This window comes from Perca fluviatilis, chromosome 6 (assembly GCF_010015445.1).
Source record: "Perca fluviatilis chromosome 6, GENO_Pfluv_1.0, whole genome shotgun sequence".
NCBI classification, from domain to species: Eukaryota; Metazoa; Chordata; class Actinopteri; order Perciformes; family Percidae; genus Perca; species Perca fluviatilis.
Window position 1 is genome coordinate 27,820,794 of NC_053117.1, and position 13,677 is coordinate 27,834,470.

The 13,677-nt window shown below is 39.0% G+C and overlaps 2 protein-coding genes across 4 annotated transcripts; both read right to left on the reverse strand.

Annotated features, from left to right (window-relative positions):
* Positions 1-1,740: 1,740 nt before the first annotated feature.
* LOC120561055 (zinc finger protein 391-like) lies at positions 1,741-5,640 on the reverse strand. Its single transcript, XM_039804021.1, has 2 exons — positions 5,556-5,640; positions 1,741-3,502 (listed from the first exon to the last, which is right to left on the reverse strand). Exons 1-2 carry the CDS (start codon positions 5,638-5,640, stop codon positions 1,818-1,820), a joined length of 1,770 nt encoding a protein of 589 aa, XP_039659955.1. The 3' UTR covers positions 1,741-1,817.
* A 387-nt stretch (positions 5,641-6,027) lies between these two features.
* Positions 6,028-13,138, reverse strand: LOC120559976 (zinc finger protein 37-like). 3 transcript variants are annotated; one of them, XM_039802049.1, is made up of 3 exons: positions 12,809-13,138; positions 9,730-10,940; positions 6,028-9,270 (listed from the first exon to the last, which is right to left on the reverse strand). In XM_039802049.1, exons 1-3 carry the CDS (start codon positions 12,978-12,980, stop codon positions 8,050-8,052), a joined length of 2,604 nt encoding a protein of 867 aa, XP_039657983.1. In that variant the 5' UTR covers positions 12,981-13,138; the 3' UTR covers positions 6,028-8,049. The 3 variants fall into 3 exon arrangements, with proteins under 3 accessions (XP_039657983.1, XP_039657982.1, XP_039657980.1); XM_039802048.1 differs by adding an exon at positions 12,035-12,110 and having other exon boundaries at positions 6,028-10,940; XM_039802046.1 differs by having other exon boundaries at positions 6,028-10,940.
* Positions 13,139-13,677: the final 539 nt, after the last annotated feature.

Below are 13,677 nucleotides of genomic sequence, written 5' to 3' on the forward strand. Positions count from 1 at the left end.
AAAGTAACACAAGTCATCCAAGATGATTACAAATATTTGCCTGTTTGAAATTGATACAGTGGCGGAGGTTAGGTTTAGGAGAGTGGAGGGTTGCGACCAGCTGTCCAAACACAATCTAGATGATTTATGAACCCACCTGTGAGCTACTAATGGTACCAAATGACACTGGAGCCACTGCAGCTCTGGAACCACGACCCACTGATTAAGCACTGCAGCACAGACCAATAAATATACAGTACAAAGACATAGGTGGGTGGTCTGACAGACAGACAGAGACAGTTTCTTCTTTTTTCTTCCATTTACTGTAATCATCTATTATCAATTTGTATCACTTTGTATACCCCATGAAACTACAACTATATACATGCATATACACTTTTTGAAAATACAGCAACCCCTGCACAAAAATATTTGCCTTTAATTGTGTGTGTATATATTACAGAGAAAAGAAGGAAAGATTAAGAAATAGATTGTAGAATGTGTGTGTGTGTGTGTGTGTGTGTGTGTGTGTGTGTGTGTGTGTGTGTGTGTGTGTGTGTGTGTGTGTGTGTGTGTGTGTGTGTGTGTGTGTGTGTGTGTGTGTGTGTGCATGAGTGCATGCGCAAAGGGAATAGTAAACAGAGGGGCTGCAAATCCATGAAACATAATGAAAACATACCATATTTGGTTAAGTGCTTGAGCCCCCTCACATAACAAGGCAAAGCACACTTTGTGTCGGTATCTCAGCAGCTTTAAGGGCTGCCACTGTTACTAGTCTCAACCTAACTACAACATATTGGGGTTATTTCAGGAGAAGAATGTGCAAATTATCCCATAAAATGTTTTACAGAATTATTTAAGTCAACAACTAAAGTTTTTATGTTACAGATTCAAAACAGTATCAGATTTTTTTTATTTAAATGTAGAAACCAAAAGTAAAGAACATGTTTTAAAATATCCATAGCCTATAAAATTTGTTGATGACTTTGACGGTGCAAGTACATACGTGCCCACTCGATGGCAGAATTGGGTTATAATTTTTTCAATGCTGCTAGAAGGTTTCTCTGTAACAACATGAGATTATTATTTAACAAGCTTTACATCAGAGAAAACCTTAACAGTCACACGTTACATTTTCAGTTTGACAAATACATCAGCTGCACGAAAGCATTGTAACACAAATGCAAAACAAACATCAAAAAAGGTACAGTCACTACAACACACTAATTAACAATATATACCAATGAAAATACTGCACGGGTGGGGGGTGGGGGGGGCTGATAGCAGCATTAAAAGCGGAAATAGACAGCCTTAACATGAACTCACAATTTTCACATTCACACACAACCACGACACACAATATCGCCTACTCAAAAATATTAAAATGTAATGGTGCAAATATATAAAGCACCACATGATGGCACCAATAGTGTTTTTTTCTGTAACATTTGTTGTAACCTGTTGATCATGGAGAGGGTTTTAAAATCCAGTTACAACCAAGACAACAGCTGACTCTGGGTCTCACAATGTCTATATCCATTTCCACAAGGGTTGTGATGACAGCACTTTCCAGTCGACTCTTAGGTGTCAGTATCAGATATGTGTTGTTCTCGGGCCTTTGAAGCGAGTGCGACGGGTCAGACAGCCATTTCAAGCTGTGTGTTCCATAAAGCCAAGGAAAAAACTCCAAGACTATGTTTAAGGCCAAAGTTCATTGTGGTTATGCTTAGAAACAAGGCCATGAGGGGGAAAAACCTTTTACAAGATCAAAATATAAAAAAAAAAAAGTTGAGTACAATTTGATACATTTTTTTTCATGTCAAGTACAGTTATGTCTTTTAAGAACTGCTGCTCGGTGAGATTACTGTATGAATACTCATGTGATTTGCCCGTTTTGAACTGTTTATGAACCCTACTCCACAGATGCTGCATTTGAACGGTCTTTCGCCTGTATGGATCCTAATGTGTGTTTTCAAGGCTGTTTTTTGGGAAAAACTGTTTCCACAAGTGTTACACTTATATGGCTTTTCACCTGTGTGGGTTCTAATGTGCTTTTTCAAAGTCGCTCTGTGTGTGAATGCGTTCTTACACCAAGAGCATTTGTAAGGCTTTTCTCCTGTATGCACTCGAAGGTGATTTTTGAACGCAGAGGAATCCGCAAACTCCTTCCCGCAATCGCCGCAGGTGTAAGGCTTCTCACCTGTGTGAATCCTCATGTGCTTCATCCTATTAGCCCCGCAGCTGAATTTCTTTCCACAGATTTTGCAAACAAATGGCTTCTCACCTGTGTGAGTTCTCATGTGTGTAGTTACGGCAGTCACCTGGGCGAACCTTTTCCCACATGAGTTGCATTTGAAGGGCTTTTCTCCAGTGTGAGTTTTCGTGTGTCGTTTCAAGGTAGAATTCTGAATGAAGGTCCTTTCACAGTAGCTGCATTCAAAAGGCCTTTCACCAGTGTGGATCCTCATGTGAACTTTCAGGTTTTTCAAGTAAGAAAAGGGTTTACTGCAGTCATTGCACTTGTAAGGTTTGTTTTTTGGGTTTGGCTCGGGCTCAGTAGTATCAGCTGATGTTGTGTTCCCATGATGATGTTTCTCCTGTGTTTTTTGTGTACAATTGGTAGTTAATGTGGCAAGGCCATTGTTACATTTCTTCTTTGGTTTTGGCTCAATACTTGTTGCTGATCTTGCATCCTCATCCTTATTTTTCTTCTTTGGTTTTGTCTCAGTGCTTATGGTTAATGTGTTCCTTGAGCTCTTCTTTGGTTTTGGCTCATAATTTGTATTCGATGATGTTTTCTCTGCTTTGTGTTTCTTCTTTTGTTTTGACTTAGTATTTGTCGTTGATGATTTTTTTCCACTGATCTCTTTTGGTTTTACAGAATGTGTAGTTGATGATGTGTTCCCAGACTTCTTCTTCGGTTCAGGCTTAGTATTTGGAGATGTGTTGACAGATTTCTTTGGTTTTAGCTCAATATTTGAAATTAATGTGTTCTTGGCATTACATTTCTTTTTTGGTTTTGGCGCAGTTTTTGTCATTGGTGTTTCGTTTCCATGGTTATTTCTCCTGGGATTTTGGTTACCAGCTACATGGAAGGTGTCAGGGAGGAGCTGACGGTTACTCTTCGGTTCTGATATTCCAGACTTTGGCCTATCAGAATCCGATCTTACCCATGCAATACGGATTTTGTCAACAGGATTTTCCTCTGCTGTGCTCTCCTGCTTCAGAATCTGATCTCCCTCCTGCTTCACTACCAGCTGATCTCCCTCCTGCTTCAGAATCTGATCTCCCTCCTGCTTCACTACCAGCTGATCTCCCTCCTGCTTCAGAATCTGATCTCCCTCCTGCTTCACTACCAGCTGCTTTCCTTCCTGACTGGTGCAGACTTCCTCCTGTTCCTCTTTGATCTGTGGAGACTCTTGGCGTAGACTGGAGTTCCTCTCCTGATTACAGATCTGCTGGTCAGCGAGAACTTCCTCCTCCTCCTCCTCCTTCTCCTTAGAGGCATGTTGCTGTGGGAGCTCTGAAGGGACAAAACAAGGATCATTAAAGATTGTTTTCTATCCTGTTTAGCTTTAATAAGAAATATACTATAAAGTAGCTATTACGTATGAAATATGACTCAGTATTTAACTACTGTAACAGTATGGTAGTACTAGTAGTCTAGTCTCTAGTCTACTTAACAAATCAAAATAGAATATAAAGCCGCAGAGGGCAAGTCATTCCTCTGTATCAAAAAACGTCTTTATGCCTGTAGGCTACCTAATGATAGAAAAAAAAACAGGTAGGCTACCTTTTTAACTAGCCTATACTTTCTCTCTGTAATAACAAAATATTATTTCAGTTGTAAAAAAAATTTAAATAAATAAAAGGTCCACTCCGAACCTGTTTATCCTATTTACATTTTGTTATTTATTTAGAACATTTTACACACCACACAAAATAAAAGCCCTCCCCAAACCCGTCCCTACAACCCCAGCCTGGCAGTCTGTCACCAGGGCATGAGGACACAGTTGTGCGTGTCTCAGAGTAGGTGTAACCACATGAACGCGCAAATGCTGTCTGCTTGGAGTTATGAAAAGCGTGAAAAGACTTCTGAACGCTTAAACGGCATATTGCCCTGACTCTGTAGTGACTACCAAGCTGCAGAGGCGAGGAGTCTCGATCAACTACGTTACACCACTACTGTCTATGAAACGTCACTAACAATTTTATTGATTGAGTAGAAAACGTAAGCCTATTTAAAAAAATAAACGTTACGTTATATAAGGGCAGGGGTCTTCAACGTTTTGTAAGCCAAGGACCCCTTAACTGAAAGAGAGATGTAGCAGGGTTCCCCTTAGGCCTACTAAATATATTGTAGACAATGAAGCTGCATATTAAACTTGTCCTACAATAATGTGTAGGGCAGCCTAAAGCCTATACACATGGAATACTAAGCTATTAAAATAGCCTAATAATTGTTGCCATGATTTTATAAATCATGTTTTAATGTTAAAACATGAATGTGGCACATTGGATTAACTGTATCTGTGGATGGCTATCTTAGTGACTAGTTTACAGGCCAATAACCCTGTCATCAGTGGGGATTTACATTTGCTATTAATATGTTGGAGTAATCTTAAGACTTTTGAATTTTTTGAAAAAAGCTTTCAAAAATTACCAATAATTTGGAGGCCCCCCCTGCATAGACTCTGAGGACCCCCGTTCTGAAGATCCCTGATATAAGGTATTCATAACAGGAGGTAAGCCTATGGTTTGGGTCTGGATTGACTTGCTGTTTGGTCCAGATGGAGACCTTGGTCAGGACTTAAAGATGCCCTGCAGTAGTAACCTATATATAAAGTAGCCTAGTTAAAATATATGACTTCCACCAGCAGTAATATTAAATAATATTCCAATAATATAATTTAGCCTATGATAATTAACTCTGTGAAAGGTCATTCTGGCCAAAATTAGCCTACCTACCTACCTACCATACCTTTGTACTTAAGTAAAATCTTGTAGGACTTTTATCTGTAGCCTAATGTTTACAGAACGGTATTGCTACTTTTACTGAGGCCTATGTTTTTTTGTGATCAAATTTTTATTTATTTTAAAGAGACAGTACGTACTGGTATATATACGCCTAAAAAATAGAGCATAAAATACATATTCACATACATACCTGTACATATGCATATACACAGAAAGATATGATTAACTACTGAGGCCTATGTTAAAGATGAATAGGCTTCTTCCACCACTGCCTATTTGAACAATTGTTTTATTGACAATACAAATAACTGTGCAACATTTTGCCTTACAAAACATTAATTTACAATTTAAAATTGTATGGCAAGTCGGCATGCAAGTAGCCTTAAAGGTTAAAAAAAAAGAAGTAAAAAGTAATATTTTATTTAGACAGTAGTGCTATAACAATATGACCAGGAGCCTGCAAGAACAGCAGTATCTGGGAGGTGTGGCTCATCTGTCCCACAAAGTTTAATCTGATGTGTTACTTGTTCTTTTTTCTTCCTCTTTTGTTACACCTTAATACATAAATCAATGTTCCATAGGAAAATGATCTTACAGACCTGTCCTCCGTAGCTTTATCCGAGGCTTCAAAAGAATATCCAGCAATCTACGCTGACGATCAAGCTTCTCCTCGTACACAACCATAGTCTGCTCACAAACTCCTAATATTTCCTCCACAGCAGTACTTAGTCGATCACTTATTGACGTTCTCAATCTCTCAACTGCAGACATTTTCAATAAATTACAATTTGACTTTTGGCAATTTCAATTTGGCTGCAACTCAGACAAACAGTCAGTCAGTGACTTAAGCTATCTGAACAGAAACGCTTCATTTCCTGCCACTGTTGTTTCTCATTTATCTTTAGGCTACATCAGAGATAACATAACCAAAATTGAAAGAGAGCAGGTCTTAAAGCAGGTAGTGCTGCACGATAGAGGAAACTTCAAGAAAAAACATGTGTGACTTGCAGCTCATATCTGTATCAGCTGCCTCAAATGTAAATTGCAAGCATCAAATTTACAAACACACCATTTAAGGAAAATAATTACAATTTATTAAATGTATTAAAAATGTATAAAGTAAAATGTTTCAAATACATTCACTTAGTAAGTTTTACAGAACAAGTGTGCTGTACTGTAGACTAGACAATTAGGCTGCAGTTTAAAAATTAAAGGCAAAAGTACATAAAAGTCAAGGCATTTACACAACAAAGACACGTTTCTTTTCATTTTCCCAGTACAATCAATTATATGAACTCTGCTTAAAACAATGATAAATTGGATTAAGATTGAACAAGATTCCCACCATTCAGACTTTTGTTAAATAACGGACACCGAAAAACATAATCAACAACATGCATTTGCTTAAATTGAAGCCTTCCAAAGTTACCGCGGTGACATACAGAATTCATTTTCACTATCATCAGATCGCCAGATATAAGGCTGTGTTCAGACAGACATTAGCACTTCCAGCAGTCATTTCATTGAGACCACAAAGATAAAGCTGAATCAAACTTGCTGTAACACAACTGCAACTTTATCCCGCAAAGAACCATGTTGGCCAGTCAAATACATGCGAGATCAACAAAAAAGGTTAAAAAAAAGAAATCATGATTGTCAATAAAATGATTGTACAGTCTTTTGGCAAAGACTTCAAACTCATAAATCATTTATTCAATAACCTTTCTGGATTGTATTTCATCAGTCAGACCCGAGCTAAAACACTAAACTCAACAAAAACAAGGCATTATGGTTTTATTTACAATAAAGGCGTTAATAAAAGGTGTTATAAAAAGGAACTCCACTGACTTTACAAAGTCTGTATACAGCTCTTGGGGAATACAAATGCACATGTGGAAAAAGTTGTAATATTCTATTTAGACATAAGAATGTCTGGGGGTGAGATAGTCGATTCCTCATCTCCGACTTAGGCTAGTGGTTCAAGGCTCAAGGCAACTGTTGACCCAACTGCAATTGTGTTGCATTGTGGATAATGTAGGCGCCAGATTGACTAGAATGTATACATTGAAACAATATTTCTGGTTCTGCTGCATCGATTTTTATATACGTATATAACTCAGCAAAAAAAGAAACGCCCCTTTTTCAGGACACTGTATTTTAAAGATACTTTTGTAAAAATCTAAATAACTTTGTAAATTGTAAAGGGTTTAAACAATGTTTTCCATGCTTGTTCAATGAATCATAAACAATTAATGAACAAACACCTGTTGAACGGTCAAAAAGACAATAACAGCTTAAGGGCGGTAGGCAATTAAGGTCACAGTTAAAAGAAAATTAGGAAAGTAAAGAGACCTTTCTACTGACTGTGTGAGCTTGCCTAAGGCATGGTGCAAAGAGGCATGGTGCAAGGAGGCATGAGGACAGCAGAAGTGGCCAGGGCAATACATTGCAATGTCCCTACTGTGAGATGCCTAAGACAGCGCTACAGGGAGACAGGAAGCACAGCTGATCATCCTCACAGTGGCAGACCACGTGTAACAACCCCTGCATAGGATCAGTACATCCGAATATCACACCTACAGGATGGCAAAAACAACCGCAAGAACTGGCCAGTCAGTCTGGTGCAGTACATGAGGAGGAGATGCACTGCAGTACTTAATGCAGCTGGTGGCCAGATACTGAGGGCTACTTTTGACCCCCCCCCCTTTGTTCAGGGATAGATTATTCCATTTCTGTTAGTGACATGTCTGTGAAAATTGTTCAGTTTATGTCTTAGTTTCATTCATGCAAATATTTGCATATGTTAAGTTTGCTTAAAATATAAAAGCACTTGAAAGTGACAGTACGTTTCTTTTGTTGCTGAGTATATACAGTATATATATATATATATATATATATATATATATATATATATATATTTTTTTTTTAAACTGTCAACTATGAGTACGACAGTTATGGGCAATCGGAAATCGGTGGAGTGCTCTTTAAAATAAAATGTCAAAATAGCAGTAGCAATTCTACTCAGTGCACTACTACGTAGTGCATTTCATCTACTTTTATCATAAGCATGGTATATCAAACTCACACAGGCTTTTAAGCAGTGGAGCTTTGTGCATCACTTGTGTGTACATTCTTGTGTTTGTTGAGTTTTGTCCAAGTGGAGAACTTTTCTTCACAAGTACTGCATTTGTAAGGCTTCTCCCCAGTATGTGTCCTCATGTGTCCCTTCAGGTCCGTTCTATAACTAAATGCTCTGTGACACACATCGCACGTGTAGGGCTTTTCGCCTGTGTGTGTTCTGGTGTGCCTTCTCAAAGTCGTCCTGGTCGCAAATCTTCTCTTGCAAAAGGAACACTTGAATGGCTTTTCCCCCGTGTGCACCCGCTGATGATTTTTGAAAGACGACGAATCTGCAAACTCTTTCCCGCAGTCGCTGCAGGTGTAAGGCTTCTCACCTGTGTGAATTCTCATGTGCTTCTTCATATTCACTAATGCGCTGAAGCTTTTGTCACAGGTGTTGCATTTGTACGGCTTTTCCCCAGAGTGAACCCGGAGATGCAGGTCGAGATTATAACGCCGGTTAAATCCATTCCCGCAAACCTTGCATTTGAAAGGCTTCTCAGCAGAGTGAACTATCGTATGTTTGTTCAAATCCCAACTCTCCCTGAACATTAACCCGCAAGTGTCACATTTGTATTTCTTCTCAACAGTGTGGGATTTCATATGAAACTTGTAGTTTTTGAAATTGGTCGTCACTTTACCGCACCGGTCACACTTGAAAGGGTTATCGTCACCCTCGGTACCGCCTGATGCCTTCCTATGTTTCTTATTTGGTGGTGGGTCAGTGCCTCCACTTGATGCTGTGCTCTCATTGTTACTTTTCTCACTTTGTGTTCGCTCTGTGCTTCTGGCTGATGTTGTCTTCTCATTCTTGTGTCTTTTTTTGGATGTTTGGTCAGTACTTCCATCTGATGTTGTGCTACCGTCGGTGGGTTTCTTATTTGGTGTAGTTTCAGCACTTGTAGCCGATGTCGTGCTCCCATCGTTCGGTCTCTTACGTGGTGAGGACTCCATGCTTCTTGTAGACATTGTTTTTCCATTGTTAGGTTTCTTATTTGGTGTTAACTCTGTGCCTCTGGCTGACGCTGTGGTCTTGTCATTACCTTTCTTATTTGGCGTTGGATCAGCACTTTTAGCTGATGTTGTCTTGTTAGATTTCTTACTTGGTGCTGGCTCAACACTTCCAGGTGAGGTTGGTCTCCCATCTTTGCTTTCCTTATTTGGTCTTGGCTCATTATTTCCCTTTGATGTTGGGTCCTCATCATTACATTGTTCATTTGGTGTTAGCTCTGTGCCTCTAGTAGACGTTGTGGCCTTATCATTACATTTCTTTTTTGGTGTCGGTTCAGTATTTTTAGCTAACGTCTTCTCATTGTTACTTTTCTTACTGGGTGCTGGCTCAACACTTCCAGGTGAGGTTGGTTTCCCATCTTTGCTTCTCTTATTTGGTGCTGGTTTAGTACTTGAAGTCGATGTTGCTTTCCCATCATCGGCTTTCCTATTTGCTGTTGGATCAGTTCTTTTAGCTGATGTTGTCTTCTCATTGTTAGATTTCTTACTTGGTGATGGCTCAACACTTCCAGGTGAGGTTGGTCTCCCATCTTTGCTTCTCTTATTTGGTGCTGGTTCACAGTTTCCCTTTGATGTTGGGTCATCATCATCATCATCACATTCCTCATTTGGTATTAGCTCAGTATCTTCATTTAAGGTCATGTCCTCATCATTACATTGTTCATTTGGTGTTAGCTCTGTGCCTCTAGTTAATGTTGTAGTCTTATCGTTACATTTCCTATTTGGTGTTGGTTCAGTATTTTTACCTAATGCTGTCTTCTCATTGTTACTTTTCTTACTTGATGTTGGCTCAACACTTCCAGGTGAGGTTGGTCTCCCATCTGTGCTTTTCGTAGTTGGTGTTGGCTCACGGTATCCCTTTGATGTTGGCTCGTCATCATTACATTTCTCATTTGGTGTTAGCTCTCTGCCTCTAGTTGATGTTTTGGTCTTATCGTTACATTTCTTATGGGGTGCTGTTGGTGCAACATCTGTAGGTGATGTCTTCTTATTGGCTGTTGGCTCAACACTTCCAGTTGAGGGTGGTCTCCCACCTTCGCTTTTCTTATTTAGTGTTGGTTCACTATTTCCTTTTGATGTTGGTTTCTCATTTGATGTTGTGCTCTCATTGTTACCTTTACTATGGGGTGTTGGCTCAGTACTTTTAGCTGATGCTGTTTTTCCACTATCTGGTTTCTTATTTGGTGTTGGCTCAGTACCTCCATTGGATTTTGCGCTCCCATCACCAATCTTTTCTGGTGTTGTCTCAGTACTTGTGATTAACGTTGTGTTCTCATGATTATGTTTCTTATTTAGCATTGGCTCCCTGTTTCCACTTGATGATGGCATCCCTTTCTTATGTTTATTATTTGATGCTTCCTCAGTACTTGTAGCTGATGTTGTGTTCTTGTCATTGCTTTTGTTATTTGGTGCTGACTCAATAAGTCTAGTCGGTGTTGCACTTCCATGGTTACAAGTTATGTGATCTTGGCTCTCAGCTCTCACACAAGAGTTGTGAGAGAGGAGTTGGTGGTCAGTGCCTGGTGCTGGAGAACTCTCCCTGTCAGATCCAGATAATACATTGTTGTTTGAGGTGCTGGATTGAGAATCTTTATTTGATGCACTCTCCGTTTGGTCAGGGACCAAAGGCTGAGACTGGCCACTGTGGACACTTCCCTCACAAGTTGGAGTTAACTTAGAGGCTTCAGTCTCCTGTTGTTGTGCAAGCTGTGGTCGTTCCCGACTGATGCACATTTCTTCATGTTCTTCTTTAATCGGTGGAGGATCTTGTGGGACCAAACTGGAACGTTGCTGATGCTGAATCAGGAGAACCTCCTCCTGCTCCACCTTATGGACAGGTGTCAGTGAAAACTCTGAAGGACAAAGGAATGAACAATGATGAAATGTTGTACATATGTATGTCATATATAACAGTTGTGATTAAGAAAGGGGATCTACGTCATGGCGCATTGCATATCTAGCACGCAGCTCTCAGTTTACATTATTTTCCACCACGCACAAAGCGACAAACACAAATCAACAGAGAACTCTGTAATGAAACATTATCTAACAATTGTATTGAATAAGCCTCTTTTGTAGCCTCTGTTGTAAAGGCTAACGTTGCTCGGTTAGCACAATGACATCATGTTAGAAAGCACAGCCGAAACGATTTGTCATAAACTATGTAAAAATAGTGTTAGCCTCGATGATAACTAAGCCAAACGGTGCTGTCACTACTATTTTAGTGATTTATAAGAAACCTGTTTCTTGCAGATTGTCACGTTACTGAGAATACAGCTGTTAGAAGGTAATATATGACATCAACTTTAGCTGTCTCCATGAAGCTCCCAACTGAATAAGCTCCAAAACTTGCGACACAGCTAGGAAACCATAAGGAGCTAACTATTGATACCTCATTTGGGGGTCAGATCTTGTAATAACTGTGTTGGGTTGATTCATTCATTTTCTCTGGTTTGTCCTGTAATAAGGTAAATGTTCTAAGGCATGACTGTTTGTTGCATACTCTCCCTGGTGCCCATTTGATGTGAAATAACTCTAAGACACCACAAAAGTAAGTAGAGAAAAATAAATATAAATATTGTGTAAAAATGTCTGATAGTCTCCAGTCTTTTTTCCCTTTTTTTCTAAACTTTTCAAAAAAGCACTTACAATTTGATTTATTGGGATCTCCATTAGGTGGGGCCATAGCCACAGTTATTCTTCATGGAGTCCACCAGAAGATGTCACTATTCCTATTATCTGATTATAAATAGGCTAATTAACTGATTAATGGAGAAAATCGTGGGCAGAATAGTCAATAATAATTAAAAAAAAACTGATTAGTGTTAGTAAAAGGTACACAGTCTCTAGTATAGCTCCTCTTTCCTTCTACTTACTTAGACTAAGTCTTTATCATTATGTTAAAAAATAAGTAATGCCTAAATTCAACAACTTGCTGTTAACTTGCCGTCAGTAGTGGAATAAGTACTCGGATCGCCAAGTAATACTCCAATACAAGTAAGGGTCCTGCATTCAAAATCCATCTAAACATAGAGAAGCATTATCAGTCAAATGTAGCCTACTTACAGGCAAGTATCAAAAGTAAACATAACGTTATGTGTTCTGTAGTTGAAAAATGGCCCCTGTGAGTAATATATAATATGATATTATTAAATTGTAATACTGATGAATCAATACCATAATTACCATTTTACTGTTGGAGCTGGCTCAGGTGGAGCTAAATACAGTTTGGTAGTTATTAAATCCCAACTTTGGGATGAACTGTGGATTAGTAGATAAGCATAAGTAGGCTAGGCCTAGCAATAATAAATACTTAAGCAACGTTAAAGAGTACGTACGTACTCTTTAATATATACCTCAAAACTTTATTTAAATACAGTATTGAGTATCACCGTGGAGGATATCAAAGTGCACGAGGCGACTTCCGCATTTAACTGTTAATATGGTATCATGGGTTAGGGTTACGTGTATTGTGGTCGTATTTAGTTAAAGATAGGCACATTATTACAGCGTAGCCTAACAATTAGGACACATGTAGCTAGTAGCTATCTCAGCGACGTGCTACTGTAACGTTTCGTTATTCTTTCGAAACTAGCCGCATGTCAAACTGGTCTGTCCGGTGGGGCTTGACATAACTAGCTAGCTAAACATACAATGTGACTAGACCGATACCCTCGGCTTTTAACACACAACTGCTCCATTTGAACATAGTTTTCCAAACCTGTCCGGTGTAACTTTATCTCGGGTGTCAAAACGGCATCCAACAGTCTGCGCTGACGAGCGATTTCTGCCTCGTAACCTTCTACTTTATTTTCAAAGGCTCCCAATATTTCTTGAGCAGCCGCAGTGAGTCGATCACAGACAAACCGTCTCATACTTTGGACTGAATACATTGTTGGATTAAAAATGGAGAGACTTTTTCCTCACTAAAACTTCGTAAAACTTTTCTGAGCTGAACTGAACGTGCGTTCTCAGTTTTCTATTTACTTCCGCAAACAACAAGCCCTATTAGCTACTACTGCGACTAGCTGTCTATGGTTCCTAGGAGGGCAAAGAAACGTCCCGCCCTACTCTGCCTCTGATTGGCTATTACTCGTCGCCTTTACCCTAACCCTAACGAATCCTACTCCTTTTGCCTAAACCTAACCAACCCAACCAAAGAAAGCAACAGTGTACTAGCTAATCAGAAGAAGAGTAGGGCGGGTCATGCCATCGACAAGCTTTCGCCATCCTAGGAAAAAAAGACGGAGTGCGCAGTCTTCAAAGTATAAAACAGTATGCTATCGACGATATTTTGTCACGTGTCATTTTTTTGTATTCAAGAAAAACCGACTTTACTAAATGTTACTTAATGACCTGATTCTTTTCAAGAAAATCACAAGTAAAAGCAAAATAAGAATCTAAGAAAAGAATTATAGGGCTAAAAAATATAAACACAAGAAAATAAACAATAAAGTAATATATACATGTCTGACATTATTTGTAAATGTAATAATAAAATAATGTAATATGCATAGAGAAATTAAGTACCACTGATTTCTATATTTTTGCAGTGCTCAAATAGTAAACAATATTTAGAGTGTGTATATG